Below are 15,521 nucleotides of genomic sequence, written 5' to 3' on the forward strand. Positions count from 1 at the left end.
CTCTGGTGGATGGCTCTGAGCAGATGCAATGGTGGCAAAGAAGAATTGCCACAGAATAGGCATCCAAATGAGCTCTGATCTGTGTTTGATCCAGATCTGGTTCACATTTTCTGCCATTGTTGCTCTAATCTCTGTCCCACTTGTTTTATCATCCCCAGTTCCCTAGTAAACCAATGAGCCGGTTTGACTGCACTCCATGGAAAGTGGCACTTAGGAGCAATCATGTCAATAGCTCTGGCCACCTCTGTATTCCAAAGATTATGCCATGGCCTTGACAGAATCACCTGCCAAGACAGCCAGAAACTCCCCCAAAGCTGTCAGGAAACCATTTGGGTAGATCAGTCTCCTAGGATGAACAATTTTAATTGGGGCCCCCACCCCGTGTGGCTCAGAGTTCCAATAAATTTAAACCTTACCAAGCAGTGACCTGTCCATTACAAAGGAGTTCCTGCACACCCAGATCATCACCATCCTGCCCATTATAGAAAACCATGTCAAAAGTATGTCCTGCAACATGAGTGGGCCCAGAAACTACTTGGAATAGAACTATGGTTGTCATGGTAGACATCTGCATGGATGTTGAAGTTGCCCAGCACAACAAGCCAAGGCAACTGCAGCACAACACCCAAGACTAAATCAGCCAGCTCAGGCAGGGAGACTATTGTGCAGTGGGGTGGGTGGTGCCCCAACAGAATCCCTATTCTGTCCAAGGCAACTACTCTTGTGTAGGAGCAAATAATAATAATAATAATAATAATAATAATAATAATAATAATAATAATAATAATAATAATAATAATAATAATAATAATAATAATAATAATAATACATCCTAGAATAAAATATCTGGTTTCCTTTTAATTTTCTTCCTGAAAGGTCATCCACCAAGGTGACCAAAGCTTGACATGAGATTAGTTGCAACCCATTGCTGCATCATGCATAACTTGCTTTAGAAATGAACAGATATTTGCCTTCTTCAATACTACTGACTTTGCAGCCTCAGTCAGTAATACATTTATAGTCTTTACAGCAGGCAATTCAATTTCAAAGGGTTAGTCAATGCAGCCAGAATTAGTCTTCATTGTAATAGCCTCTGCTGTTGAATTCTGCATAAATAATATGGTGGTGGTGAATAAATTAATTCTTCCTATCATTGGCACAACATAAACCTTAAAACGGACTGTAAATTTCTATTAGATTGAGAGTGAGTCTTCTTTATCATACATTTCCATTGTTTAATTTGCTGCTGTGTTCCTTGGAACTGTCTGTTGAATCGAAGGAGACTTTGGTAGAGCATTCTAGTGAGAAGATTGAGAACAAGAGCATTATATTAAGATGTGAGACTGCCATTTAGTATATTGGTCACAACAATTTTAGTGAAAATGTTTGCACTGACAGTGAAATTCCCCCAGCACATTCTGGAGCCATTTGGAGTCATCAATTTCCAGGTACAAACCATTCTAAACCGTCTCTGTTGCACCAAAGGCTGAAAATCTTTAAAGCTATGGCCAGGCATGGCTATAAGTTGTTGATAAGGTAATGATCTGGTCAACATTTATTGATCAGTTAGTGACCTGCGTTCCATGCCAAAGTTACAAAAGAACACACACTAGCACCTCAAAGACCTCACACCAGAATTGAACAGTTAGATTTCATATAGTAACCTGCAGCATATGTGATGCCTCTGATAAACTAGAGATACTTCATTATTATCATAGCTTTAAACTTTTGGTCTGAGCAATGTGGCCCTAGGGTGGTTTTTGAGTTTTCCAGTAGCAGCAATTAGAGGAATCACAACAAACACAAAATTGCCTCTGTGAGCTCAGCCAGGGTATTTGCAGAAAAAACAGGAATCTGTAGATGGCATGCCAGCAAAAATCCAGATTCTGTGCCTCTTGTCATCAGAAACAGATTATTGTAAACTCTGGTTCTGATACTTTAGACAGTGTTGTTCTGCCTTGCTGATTTACATTTTAGAGCCTACAGTTCACAGTAATACTGTACAATGAAACTTTCAGCAGATTTTGCGTCCATGCATTCCGCAAGAAAGATAGCAGGGAGGATTTTCTACAGACAGCTTTACATGCCAAGAAATTAAAACAGAAAATACTACAGACAGCATTTTGCAACCATATCACTGCTATACTGGGATAATTATCCTATACAGGTGCCAGATGCCGGCACCAGGAGTGATGATTATAAAGTTAGCAACTACAGTGGTGCCCCGCATAGCGAGGTTAATCCGTTCCGGATTAACCTTTGCTATGGGAAAACATCGTAAAACGGATCCAAAAAACCCATTGGAACTCATTAAACAAAGTTTAATGCGTTCCAAATGGGCCCAAAACTCACAGTTCTCCGATGTTTTCCCTTGTTCCGGCAGCCATCTTGGGTGTACCGGCGGCCATTTTGAGCATCCCAGCGGCCATTTTGGGTGTACCGGCGCCCATTTTTTTTGTTCTGGTGGCCATCTTGGGTGTACCGGCAGCCATTTTTTGTGTTCTGGCGGCCATCTTGGTTGTACTGGTGGCCATTTTGAGAGTCCCGGCGGCCATCTTGGGTGTACCGGCACTCATTTTTTGTGTTCCGGCAGCCATTTTGGAACTGCTGAACAGCTGTTCCCCCATCGTAATGCGAGCATGCCCTTGCATTAGCAATGGGGAAATCCGCATCGCAATGCGGATTCATCGTTCAACAGTGCACTCGTTATACGAGGCACCACTGTATGTGTTGAAATGGTGTTTCACTTTGGTGGCTACTGTCTCCTTAAAATTTTAAACAGAAATTCCCTCTTCTTCTTCCACCACCAACACTTGAAGCATCACAGGAGTTCCCTGTGGTAATCAACACATTATTTCACCAGCCATCACTGCAGGCCAGAGCAGCAACTTGTATCTGTGAATCATTTTGCTGTGGATATACGGAGATGCAAACTGAGATACAACTTTTTTTTATTGCAGCAACAACAGGATTTGCACCATCACAGTGAGGGAAACAATAGTGGCAGAGAGTTGACCCACCTGAATAGGTGAGATTTAGGCTAACCGAGCTTAGCATTTAAATGTTTGGTAGCCACTTAGAGTGGTCCTGAGTTGACTAGATAGGCGGGATATAAATAAAATAAATAAATAAAGAAATCACAACACTCTTCTCTAAACCATACATTGAAGAGGCCAGGCAGAATCACTTCTTCCTGGTACTTCATAATTCCAGGCAGCTGGAGGACTTGGGGACTCCTAGTCACAATGAAGATGCCATAAGGAGGCCCTAAAGCACCTTAGCTGCTGCTTTTCCATACATCCTTGCAAAGTGACCTAACAGCTTAATTAATTTTCTGCACCATGCACCTCCAGAAGTCTGGGAAAAATTAAACAGGTTAAAACATTTTAGAACCCTCAAAAGAGCCACTGACTAACCCCATACTGAATTGTAAGTTGGTGCCAAAAGATTGCAGAGATTTAATATATAGCATACTTCATAATAACAATAGTATGTGTTGGCATGCAGGTACCCCTCTCCTAAGTTAGTAAAAGATGCCTTGCAGACAAATAATTGATTACAAATTTGTAATCAATAGGTTTGTTCAAAGGGTTAGTGACAATGGTAATAATGATATTTATAAGGCATAACCATTACAGTTCAAACATTGCTTTTCTGTTTAAAATTGGGACAACGTTGAAAATTTAAGATGCTTCAATTTCTCAGGTTTTATTCTTTTCAACGGGGGTAGGATTATGGGTAAGGGAATTTAGAGTTAGGGGGTAAGTATGGATAGGTAAAGTGTAAAATTCCAGAGAGATAGTACATTTACATCAACTTGTACAATTATACTAAAAAGATAAAAGGAAAAACAGCACGTTTTCTGTTATTACTATAGTTATTAATCTATCTATTCCCTGATTAGACCTTCACATTCTCCTTTAATCCATGCTTTCTAGTCTATCTTTTGAGTAATTATGAAATTATTCCCTATATATCCACCAAAAATAATAAAAGTCTCCTGTGTTTAATGTTTCCCACACTTAAAAATATTTTATATCGTTTTTTTTAAAACTTAGTTGGCGTTGTGTACCATCAGTAAATCATATATCTGTGAAACATCTTATCTGCATCTTATCTGCATTTACTTTAATAGTTACTGATTTTTAAACATTAATAATCTTCTACCATTTTATACCCATTACAGTGGTGCCTCGGTTTACAACCATAGTCAATTCCAGTAGATGGACATAACTTGAAATGTTTGTAAGTTGAAGCACCATTTCCCATAGGAATGCATTGAAATGCAATCAATCCGTTCCGGCCAAAGAAAAAAATAACACACACACACACACAAAATAATAAATGCAAAACTCATTAGAAATGTGATTAATCCCTTCTGGCCAAAGGGGGGGGGAAGAAAAGCAATCAAGTGTGCAAGACCCATTGGAAATGCACAGAAAACAAACAGAGCAGATCAGAAATGGACAGAGAACAAATGGGGCAGGTTGGAAATGCAAAGAAAACAAAGGAAAAAGCAAGGGAAGCATGCAGGACCCACTGGAAATGAGGGAAAACCCCCAAAAAGCAACCAAACCCCCCAAGATCCATCGGAAATGGGGAGGAAAAAGCCAAAACACAAACAAACCACCCCAGGACCCATCGGAAATGGGGAAAAAAGCCAAAAAACCCCCAAGACCCATTGGAAATGGGGAAAAAACCCAAACAAACAAACAAACCCCCAAGACCCATCACAGCACAGAAACATAACCCCCCCCAGCTCAAACCCGCACTGCAAAAACACCCAGAACAGTTTTTAAAAAGCAGAAAATAGCACCTTACCGTACCAGGCAGCCTGAAGCCTCCCTACACACACACACACACACACACACACACACACACACACACACACACACACACACACACACACACACACACACACACACACACAGACACACAGAGAGAGAGAGAGAGAGAGAGAGAGAGAGAGGAGCAGAAGTGAGGCAGTTCCAAACCTCCTCCGACGCACACTCTCTAACTGCTGGGGCGAAAGAGCTACAAAGAAGCAGACTTGTCACCACCTACAGTTAGCAATTTGAATTTCCTGCCTTTTTTCCCTGCCTTTTTCTGTTCGTAAGTGAAAGCTCCAGTCGCAAATAGAAGCAAAATTTTGCAGCCGGAGCTGGTCGTAACTCAAAATGGTCGTAAGTAGGGATGTTCGTAAGTCGAGGCACCACTGTATATCCTACAGTCTTTAACCATTTTATTCATTTTGTCAATTTTTATTGTTGAGGTTTTCTTTCCTCTTCCTGGATCTTCTTTTTTCTATAGCGCACTTTCCTTTAGGGCTTCTCGCTTGCTCTTCTGCTCAAGTCGAGCTTCTTTCTGCCTCTGATCCTAATGGTCCACTTGATTTATCTTCATGTTTCTCATCTGCTTTTTTCTCCTTTTTTTCTGCCCAGCCACTTCTCCTTTGTTTTTATAAAATCTGCATTCAGTTTTGGAATTCAAAGAGGACACCTTCAGTCACCAACCACTTATACATAATTGAGTTTGTTCTCAAGAGGGATGTCAACTCCTCATATTGTCTCCTTTTCTGTCTTATTTGCCACAGAATATGTTTCAAGATCTTAATTTCTTTATATTTTCTATTATGTTCCTTACTTTGTATATTTCTTAGAACCTTATCTCGAAAGATCTTTCTTGTAAATTTAACATGAATTTCTCTGGGGATATTTTTATTCCTGGTGTATTCTGTATTAATTCTTCATTCTGTGTCTATATTTTGTTGAACATCCTATGGTCGCATCTCTATGAGCGATACTAAATAAGTAGTAAGCACTTGCACTGTGTCTTCTCCTTTTTGTTCTGGTAGATTCTGGAATCTAAGTATGGCATTTGCTCTTTCCATTTGTAGATTTAACAGAGTAATTTCATCTTGTTTGCTTTCCTCTTTTAGCTCTCCCATCTCTGTATTCAAGGTCTCCAGTCTTTCCTCTATTCTTTTTAATGTCCCATCTATTCTGCCAATTAGTTTTTTATTTTCTGTAATTTGAGTTTTAATATCAGTCATTTGCATCCCCAAATCTTTCATTTGTATGCATAACTGAGCCATCCCTCCTTGTAGTTGCTGTAGTCCTGTTGATAACATCTCTTGAATACTCTGTTGCCAGTCCTTAAATGACTCTTTCCCCAATATCCCACTGAGATTCTGATCCTGTGGCTAGTGAGCCTCTTTGAGTTCTCTCTTTTCCACCTTTTGTTGACATATTGATTCCCCCCCCCCCCCAATCTTCTTAAGTAAATAAGGAATTCTGTTTAGGTCTTCTGTCAGCAGATGTCACTGTAATCTTAGTTTTCTTTCTCAGTTTTATTTACATGCCTGATCCAAGAGGGAGGTGGAGCTTCCCTCTGGTAGAAAGTTCTCACAGTTGACAAGTCACAACAATAAAAATTTAAAGGATCCACAATGCTTTGAAGTAAATAGGATTTTATATCAATATTTCAAATAGTCACAGGAGCGAGGCTTTTATCTTAGATTGCTCTACTTTCATGACAAGGTAATTTTCTCCCCCTTCTCCCTTTCTCTCTTGTCTCCTCTTCTTCTCCCGATCCAAATTAAAGGGGGTGGGGCTTGCTTCTACCATGACAGTAAGATTTTTAAAAAGGTAAAGTCCATTTTGCTGACTCTTTATATCTATCTCTTTTATGTGTAGTTATTTGGGTCCATGAAGATTTTCCTTAGATAAATAACTATTTTAACTTACTCAGATTCTGGTTGAGATTTCCAACATCCTTTTGTTCTCTTTCACTTTCTGCTGGGGGTGTTCCCAGCTCTTTGCCAAGATGGCTTCCTCCTCAGCCTGTGCACTCAGATGCAACTTCAGAGGGGGAACCAGCCTTCATCGATCCCATTCCCCCCTTTTGTCATTTCTGCTGCTTCAGACATTACTTCTCCTAGCACTGTCCTTCTCCACCCCCTGATTTTGGGGGGGGGGCAGAACTGAGGGATCCTGGTCAGTTTCAGGAGTTTGCCTGAAACTCAACCAGTTCATGATGCAACAAAAAAAAACAACAACCCTCTGATGAAACCCAGCCTTAATGCATAAAAATGGTTTGTAGTATCTCTTTTTTGTGTGCTTCTCATCCAGGTAAATTGAAAGAATGGTCATTGGTACTTTATGGGACCTCTGTTCAGCCTTACTCACCAAGGAATGATTTTCCAAAAGCTGAACGAGTACGCTCAAGTCCAATAGAAGAACCCACGGAAGATTATGGCGCAGATGACTATGCAGGTAACACTGGGCATTATACTGTATGTCAAATGTTTTCATCAGCAGAGACATAATTAAGATGAGGAGAAAGGGACTTTGATCCAGGGTGTTGAAATGCAGAGAATGCAAAAATTTGTTGCTAGAAGGATGTGAACTTCTCCCATTGGTATTTACTGCTGGAAAGGCATGAACCCATCTGCCCTAAGGGTGTAGCTGCTCCTCTCCAGGCAGAAGGAAACAACAGGATGTGGAACCAAAATCGCTGTTGCATGCTTAGATCCAGACGTTTCTTCCCGATTTTCAGTGCTTTCTCTGTTTATGTCAGTCTCACATGACTCAAGCTTAACAAATAGGGCAGCAACACCACAGGCACCAAAACTGCTCATTATGGCTTTGTCCATCAGTGTATTTGTGTTAAGCCTTAGTAGACTCTTTCGAATATGCCGCACTTACAAAAATTTTGGATAATGACTCAAAGGCAGAAAAGAGACCACTTGAGCTACAGATTATTGAAGTCTTTGAATGAATTCAATTTTTTGTCCTCTCAACTGCCCAATCAAGTACATGATTGAGCACAACTAATTTCTAATAGTTAATGAGTAATAATGACAGTGATGTTTTTTTTTTAACCTTTCATGACAGGTCCATGCAATGCAGAATGTAGTAAAGTAGGATGTGGTGGGCCTGGACCAGATCATTGCAATGACTGTCTACACTACTACTACAAATCAAAAAACAATACACGGTAGGAAGATAATGTTTGTGTTTTACACACATACCACATTAAACTATAGGCTTAAATAACTCCAGTGCTAGCTGGGAACTCCAACAGGCAGTTTCTCAACAAACAGGTAGGCCAGAGCGTGGCCTGTCTTAGGCCAAGAAGGCTTCCAACCTGGAAGAAAAAAGCATGTGCCATTGAGCAGTCCTTCCTTCTGGAAGCATGCTGAAATGTTGCAGCTTGTCCAAGCACACACAGTCTGGACTCCTCTCCTGGAGAACATAACTCTCAATTGTTGGCATCAGCAGATGAGCTAGTCAGACAATAAGCTAGCTCATTGCTTATCTTTATATATTTGAATTGAAATCTTTCTTTGTGCTTTGTATTTGTTTCATCTGTTCTTCCTTTTTTAATGCTCTGGTTACTGAGGGTTTTTTAAATGTCATTGTCTTTAAAATATGTTTCTATTACATTGTTATTGTTGTTTCTTCAAGTTTCTTCTTTACTGTGTACAAAACGGCAAGATATGCATTGAAATGGCAATAAATAATAATTGTGGAATAGGATTTAATTTTTCCCAAAGCTGGCATTTGTTATGCACTGAATAAAGAAGTATAAAAGTTGATGGGAATATAGACAGTGTTGTACTTAAGACATAAGGAAAAAAATGCTTGGTTTATGCATACGCAGGCTGTATTTCCATAGATAATCTCTCATGGTTGGAAATACACTGTTCTAGGGAACTCTGTTCCTTTTTTTTTTTTTTTTTTTTTGCCAAATTCAGTGATAATGCCATTTTTTATTGTCTTGTACAATGTAGAATCTGTGTTCCCAACTGTCCACCTGGTCACTACAGTGCAGATAAGAAACGCTGCAAAAAATGCTCACCCAACTGTGATACATGTTTTGGAAGTCACAGTGATCAGTGTAATACCTGTAAACTTGGTTACTATATCAATGAAGAAACCCAGAGCTGTATTAGTAGCTGCCCTGATGGATTTTATCTGGATAGTAGTAAGTTGTTTATATATATTTTTTTTATATATATAATTTTTATATATAATTTGGGAATTAATTGGAAGATCTCATGTTGAAAATTTGTACAGTAATGTGATGTTATTTATACAATGCTTTTCTGTTTTAATTTGGATACTTACGGTACCTTACATCAGAATTTTTAAAATACAGCCTAAACATTGTTGTAAGCCGCCCAGAGACCTCTGGGTAGTGTGGGTGGTATATAAATTAAATAAATAATAAATAATAAAATCAATGCAAGTAAGAAAAGCGATTTTAAAAACAAACATACAAACAAACAAACAAAGGATGCATTAAAATCAACCACCTGTTAGGGCAGATACCCAGTTAAACATAAATGGCTTCAGTCTTTGAGAGAATTACATCAATTAGATGCCAGATGGATCTTCTGTGAAACACAGTTCTGCACTTTTGATACAGCAATCAAGAATGGACTCTCATACTCTCAGACGTTGTAGGCTGTGAGACAAGCAGAATGTGACTTTTCATGGATTTGTTATCTAATCTATCCTAATTGTGTTGCCCATTTTCTGAATTAAGGCAGGAGAATATGACGATAATAGATTTTCTGTATTGAGTTAATTTGAAACTGAGCAAGGGTCACACCCGCAGGTTGGTTGATTGGGTTGAGTTAGGTTGGATTGTGAGCTGACGTACTTTCCAAATGACAATTTCATTTGCTAAATGGCAATTTGGCCTTTTATCTTAATGGTTAGCACAATATTCAACGCAAAAGCCTAAATCACCACAATGGAAAACCAGTAGATTATGGTAAAAATGCTATCAGCAACACAATCCCTGATTAAGTAAATACATATCTATACAAAGCAAGTTGTTGTTATAAGACTCACTGATATGTGCTGTCAAGAACAGCACATAGGGCTTTGTTTTTAAAATGTTAAAAATAACTTGGTATTTTTCAGCATTATTGTGAGTTTTGCACAGTTATATCGAACTTTATTACACAGTATTTCTTTCCAATGAAATAAAATATCATACATTCATAGATAATTGAAATGTTCAGAAGAAAGTTAGTGCTTTTGTAGCACTTAATATTCAGTTTTAGTCTTTTAGCTCCTATTTATGACATCAGGATAGAGAAAGAAATAAACAATGAGACAGTGCCATAACATTTTATTGCATGTAATTGAAGTAATTTTTTCTAGATTGTATTTCTTTTTATTTTCAGATAGGATTGTCTGCCGTAAATGCAGTGAAAACTGTAAGACATGCACTGAATTCCAAACCTGTACAGAATGCAGACATGGCCTAAGGTAAGGACATAATGGACTGCATTTAACATGGTAGCCAAGAAAATATCTGTGAACATACAAGGAAAGTGATGTAATATAATTGTTTAACCATTACTTTACGTCCCATTTAATATGCTGTAATAGTATTTTTTTTTCGGTCTTATGAATAAAGGATGGCCTAATTGGATAAATTGATAAAAGCCTTTAATGTGAGGAAAAGGAAAGATGAAGCCTCTCCTTTTATTTAGATATGTGCATTCAATTATTCGTATATAAAAAGAAATTGATGAGTTAATAATCTGTTGTATAATTACTTCCCTATCTTTATTATGTATTATCACACATCCATCTATTTTATTTTAAGCACAAAATCTCACTTCTATTCTGATGCAAATATCTTAAAGAACTGTGGATTTTTCCTTGGTAAATGACAGGTTAAAATCTTACATCCTTTGCTCATCTACCCAGGAACAAACCCAGCTGAATTCGGGTAGACTTACTTCTGATTGGATATTTATAGGATTGCATGGCCTATCATTTCCTAAGTAAATTCTATCATGAAGCATTGGCTCAATCCTCTTGCATAGCTCTGTGTGCACAGTGGTAAGGACGTAAGCAGCAGCAAATCACTGCTAATTGAAGGCTTTATTTGTTGATGCATGTGGCATCATTGATTGTATACGGGATGCATGCACCTTGAAATCATATTTAATTAGTGGCAACTTGCCTTTAGTCAGCAGTGATTTGCCTTTAATTCATGATGATTTGCTGCTGATGATGATGTCATTCCTGTTGCATATACACAGCAGCTCAACAGGTTTTTAGTCAAAGTATATTTCAGGTTTTTCTTTGTAGGCTTTGTGATTCACATATAGAGGTCTTGCACCTGTGCAGCACTATGTCCAGAATCTTCTAGTTCTCAGTAGATTTTGGCAAGAATTCTGTCCCCACATTTCCACTCTTCATGCCTGCACAAGGTAAAGGTAAAGGTAAAGGTTCCCCTTGACAATTTTTGTCCAGTCATGTTTGACTCTAGGGGGCGGTGCTCATCCCCGTTTCTAAGCCATAGAGCCAGCGTTTCGTCCGAAGACAGTTTTCCGTGGTCACATGGCCAGTGCGACTTAGACATGGAACACTGTTACCTTCCCACCGAGGTGGTCCCTATTTATCTACTTGCATTTGCATGCTTTCGAACCGCTAGGTTGGTGGGAGCTGGGACAAGCGACAGGCGCTCATTCCGTCGTGTGGATTCGATCTTACGATTGCTGGTCTTCTGACCTTGCAGCACAGAGGCTTCTGTGGTTTAGCCCGCAGTGCCACCACGTCCCTTTTATGGTTGCACATGCTTCAGCAAAAGATCATTAGTTTTATCTCCATTCCTTGTTCAGGTTTTCACACAATTGCTGACCCATATTTTATTTTGTATGTATTTTCCTTTCCGGTTACTTTGGTTAGCTTTTTCTCCTAAGACTTTCCAGGCATTGTCTGAGTGTTTATTACCTCAGTTTTTCTGATCAGGAAATGCATTGACTACAGGAGGCTGGGATTGCCCATTTCGGATGACCATTCAAAATGTCTCTTCACCTCAGAGACATTCATTTGTTAAAGTCCTGCTTTAAATGTGCATTATTCATCAAAACACTGTTGGTGACAATTTCCTCACCATGTAGACACCTTCTTGGCATATCAACCCTGCTCAACTAGGGGATTCTAGTGTTAGCATGCTTTCAAGTAGATCTCTCTTACAGCTCTTCTGATGAGGTGGTCTGTATGGATTCTTCTCTAAAGAGTATATCAGAGGTAAGAACATGGTTCATAGTGCTGTACAGGATCCTCTTGTAGAGATCATGAAACACAGATCTGCTGAATGCACAGTAGAATATTCATCCAGATGAGATGCCTTGGATGATTCAGAATGGTATCACTGGGAAACAGCTTGGGAAATATTGTATTGGAGATACTGGAGCTGCACTCTTATAGAAACTAAAAACCTTAGAGCTATTATAGGTGTCCACCAACAATATTTTCCAGAAACAACTACTTATTGCTCTCAATATTGAACTTACTGTTCTCAGTGTTGAGATTGCTCCCTATTTCTTAGGTATTGAAAAAAAGACCATTTAAGGTCAACCTCTATGATTTTTCATTTTTTACTGTCAGTTGCAGTATAGTTTATAATCCTGCAAATACCAGCAAAAACACGGCTGGATCTAGTCAGATTTGAACACCCACTAATGAACACTCTCCCCATCTGATGGAGGCAGGAACTGCTGCATCCTATAGACTCTGGACCTCAGGGGCCTAGGAGATTGAAACCCGTAGCTCAGTGCTAGAGACAGAGTCACTGCCTAAACTACAATGCCATAGATTAAAGGCATGAGCTGTAGTGCTTGGCTGCAAGGAAGTACTTATCAAGAGTACTTCTCATAGTAGGAGGTCTCCTCAAAGGAAAGCTCTTACTTCCAAGGAGACTAACCTCTGCAATTAAGCCTCTTTCTTAGCCTATAGCTGTGCTCTTGGTGGGGTTCCACTGGAATTATGGAATTAATTTGGAGTTTGGAATTGTGAGTCATGCTTTAAATGATGATGTCTCTTCTTGCTCCAGTATCTGTGTATCCTGACCCCTGCTGTGTATGATTTTTGGCCTACACTCCTTATACTCCTGTTTGTTTCCCAGTGGTACTGGACTGCTTGCTAGTTCTGTGCATTGCCTTTTCCTGATTCGGGACTTCCCTGGATTCTTTTGTGTCTAAGCCTGCCAAGACCTTGCTTTTGGGGCCAGGATAGCTTTCTGCTATGCCCTAGTTGCTCATAGAACACTTTTTTACTCTGTGAATTTTGCATGTCTGTCATTGGCTCTCCGTTTCTCTGCTCTGCTTCTGGCTTCATTGGCAATTTCTAGTGCTTCTCGTATAACTGCAGTACTTCCATTAGTCTCAGGAGACTACATACTTCTTTTCATGCCAGTATTATCACTGAAATTGTGACAGCCTTTACAGGTCTGGGCTTTGCTACTGTGTCCCAGCATTGACACAGCTATATATCTTATCTAGTGTCTAGTCTTTCCTGGTGATGTCCCCTCCAGTGTTGGTGCAATCTATGGTAGATATACATACATAAAGATACTGAACCAACCATCTGTTCTCACTCTTCATCATCTACAGATGATTATGACTCTGAGTCATCTTCACCAGATTCTCTGTCATCTTTGATCTCTTCACTGGACCCTGTGATAGGTGATGTATCCCTCTTTCCCATCAGAAAACATTAAATCATGCATGGATCAGAAATGGCATAGCACAGTCTTTAATTATTGAAGGCTCCACCTTCTCCAGTATCTGAGCTAATTTTTAACTGCATCAACAAGAAATCTTTTAGGGATAGGACAAATCCTGCTTTTTCACATGCTCCTACATCTGACATGACAGTCTTGACTTAAATCATGTTCTGTACCATTTATGTATGGAAAAACTGACAACTAATATTGTGCATAACAGGAAGGCGCAGGTTTCCTTTTCCAGCCTCTTGCTACTAACTCAGTCATTGTTGAAGCTATGAAGAGAAAGGGAAGACAGTAGCCTTATTCAGTACCACTTAACAAGGAGAGCAGAAGGTTACATATTCTCACAATCAGAATTAGTAGTTATCAAGCTGCTTTAGTTGCCTATCAGCAGTTCTTATGGGAAAAGGTAGAAGCCTGTGGCCGGTAGATGCTGTGGCTGGCATCTTCAGAGGACGGAGTGCTGTCCTCTGAAGATGCTGGCCACAGAGACTGGCGAAACGTTAGGAAGAACAACCTTCAGAACACAGCCAAAGAGCCCGAAAAACCCACAACAACCTTTATTTCCTGCTTATCAGATGATTAGAAGTGTCTAGCATCATAGTCTCAGAATGAAGCACACCATCTTACAGCTAAGCAGATTAATTCATATAGAAACATAGCTGATGGAATGGCTGATGTGACGTAAGGAGTTATTGCATTGATGATGCATGCCTGGCTTCATTCTGTGTGATTCCCAGAAAATACAAGGACATAACAAAGGATGTACCTTTTGATAGGAAAGGCCTCCTTAAACCTGAAACTGCTGATGCAGTTGTTCAAAACATGTTCTATCACTAAGAAAATTGGCATGGGGTCTTAGCATTAGATCTGTAAACAAATTAAACCTGTCTGGTATTATTTCTCTTTCTTGTACTCAACATATACTGTAGGCTTCCTTTTTCATCATCTCAATTTTCTATAGTCATTTCCAGTAGTAACTAGAAACAGCCCTGCAAGCAAGGCAAATACTGTACTATTATTTTTCAGCAAAGAAGGAGTTGTATCCCTTGAAGCAGTTGCCACCCACTCCATCAGTGCGCAGCTTGTTTTCACTATCATCTATGATAGGATGCCTTACCCAATATTTCAACATCTGGCACAGCATCACCAATGATTCTTGGCTACCATTATTCACCTCGGATATAGCATAGTGTTTCATTTGTTTCCTCTTGCTGAATGATTTCATTCCATCCATTCTCCAGCTTGTGTTGTGGCAGCTCCCAGAGCACAGTGGCAGCTGGCCACCATCTTCTCTGTGCCATAGTAAGCCACCTAGGATGCCCTGCAGTGTACTCCATGTAGCTTGATTCAGTGGCCTAGCCAGCCAAACAGGGAAAGGCTGGCTGTCTAGAAGAGGGCTCAGTAGTGCTAGCAGACTGAAGGGATGTAATCTGCAATTCCAGACTGACAAACTAGTATTTAAGAACTCCCCAGTTCTCTGATTTTGCCTGTCTACATGTCTCTACCACAAGCATCTAGCAGGGGAGGGGCCTGGGGATGATGTTGGGTTACATGTGTATATTAGCATTTCTTTTACCCCAACCATTGTTTGTTGTTGGTATGCACTTTGCACGTAGTTATGGATTGGTGAGGGTAAGAGTACTTGATGTCCTTTGGGAGCCTCGGAACAGTGATCCTGGTTTAGGAGAGCCAATCCAGCTGTTCACGATAAAGGGCAAAGGGTCTTTCTAGTGGTCTTGTGCCTGGGAGGCAGCTGACTGTTGCTGCCACTCCATGGTTTCTCAGCACGTAGGCCGGGAAAGGTGCGTATTGGTTGACAGTTGGGTCACCCAGTACATGGGTTCATTCCTCATGCTGCAGCAAGGTTATACTGCTATAACCAATAAAATTGCAACCTTTATTTTACCTGTTCAAAAGCTGCTGTCCTGTGTGGTTCTTCCTGAGAAGTGGGAGCTGCCCAAACTGGCATGCTG

General features: G+C 39.8%; 1 protein-coding gene across 2 annotated transcripts in view; it reads left to right on the plus strand.

Annotated features, from left to right (window-relative positions):
• PCSK5 (proprotein convertase subtilisin/kexin type 5) overlaps positions 1 to 15,521 on the plus strand; it is a 357,644-nt gene that overhangs the window by 235,650 nt on the left and 106,473 nt on the right. For both annotated transcript variants that reach the window (XM_020787785.3, XM_020787784.3), the window contains exons 14-17: positions 7,131 to 7,274; positions 7,896 to 7,998; positions 8,795 to 8,988; positions 10,202 to 10,286. In XM_020787785.3, coding sequence (XP_020643444.3) covers positions 7,131 to 7,274; positions 7,896 to 7,998; positions 8,795 to 8,988; positions 10,202 to 10,286 — 526 coding nt within the window. The remainder of the gene's footprint in view (positions 1 to 7,130; positions 7,275 to 7,895; positions 7,999 to 8,794; positions 8,989 to 10,201; positions 10,287 to 15,521) is intronic.

This window comes from Pogona vitticeps, chromosome 2, assembly GCF_051106095.1.
Source record: "Pogona vitticeps strain Pit_001003342236 chromosome 2, PviZW2.1, whole genome shotgun sequence".
In the NCBI taxonomy this organism is placed as follows: Eukaryota; Metazoa; Chordata; class Lepidosauria; order Squamata; family Agamidae; genus Pogona; species Pogona vitticeps.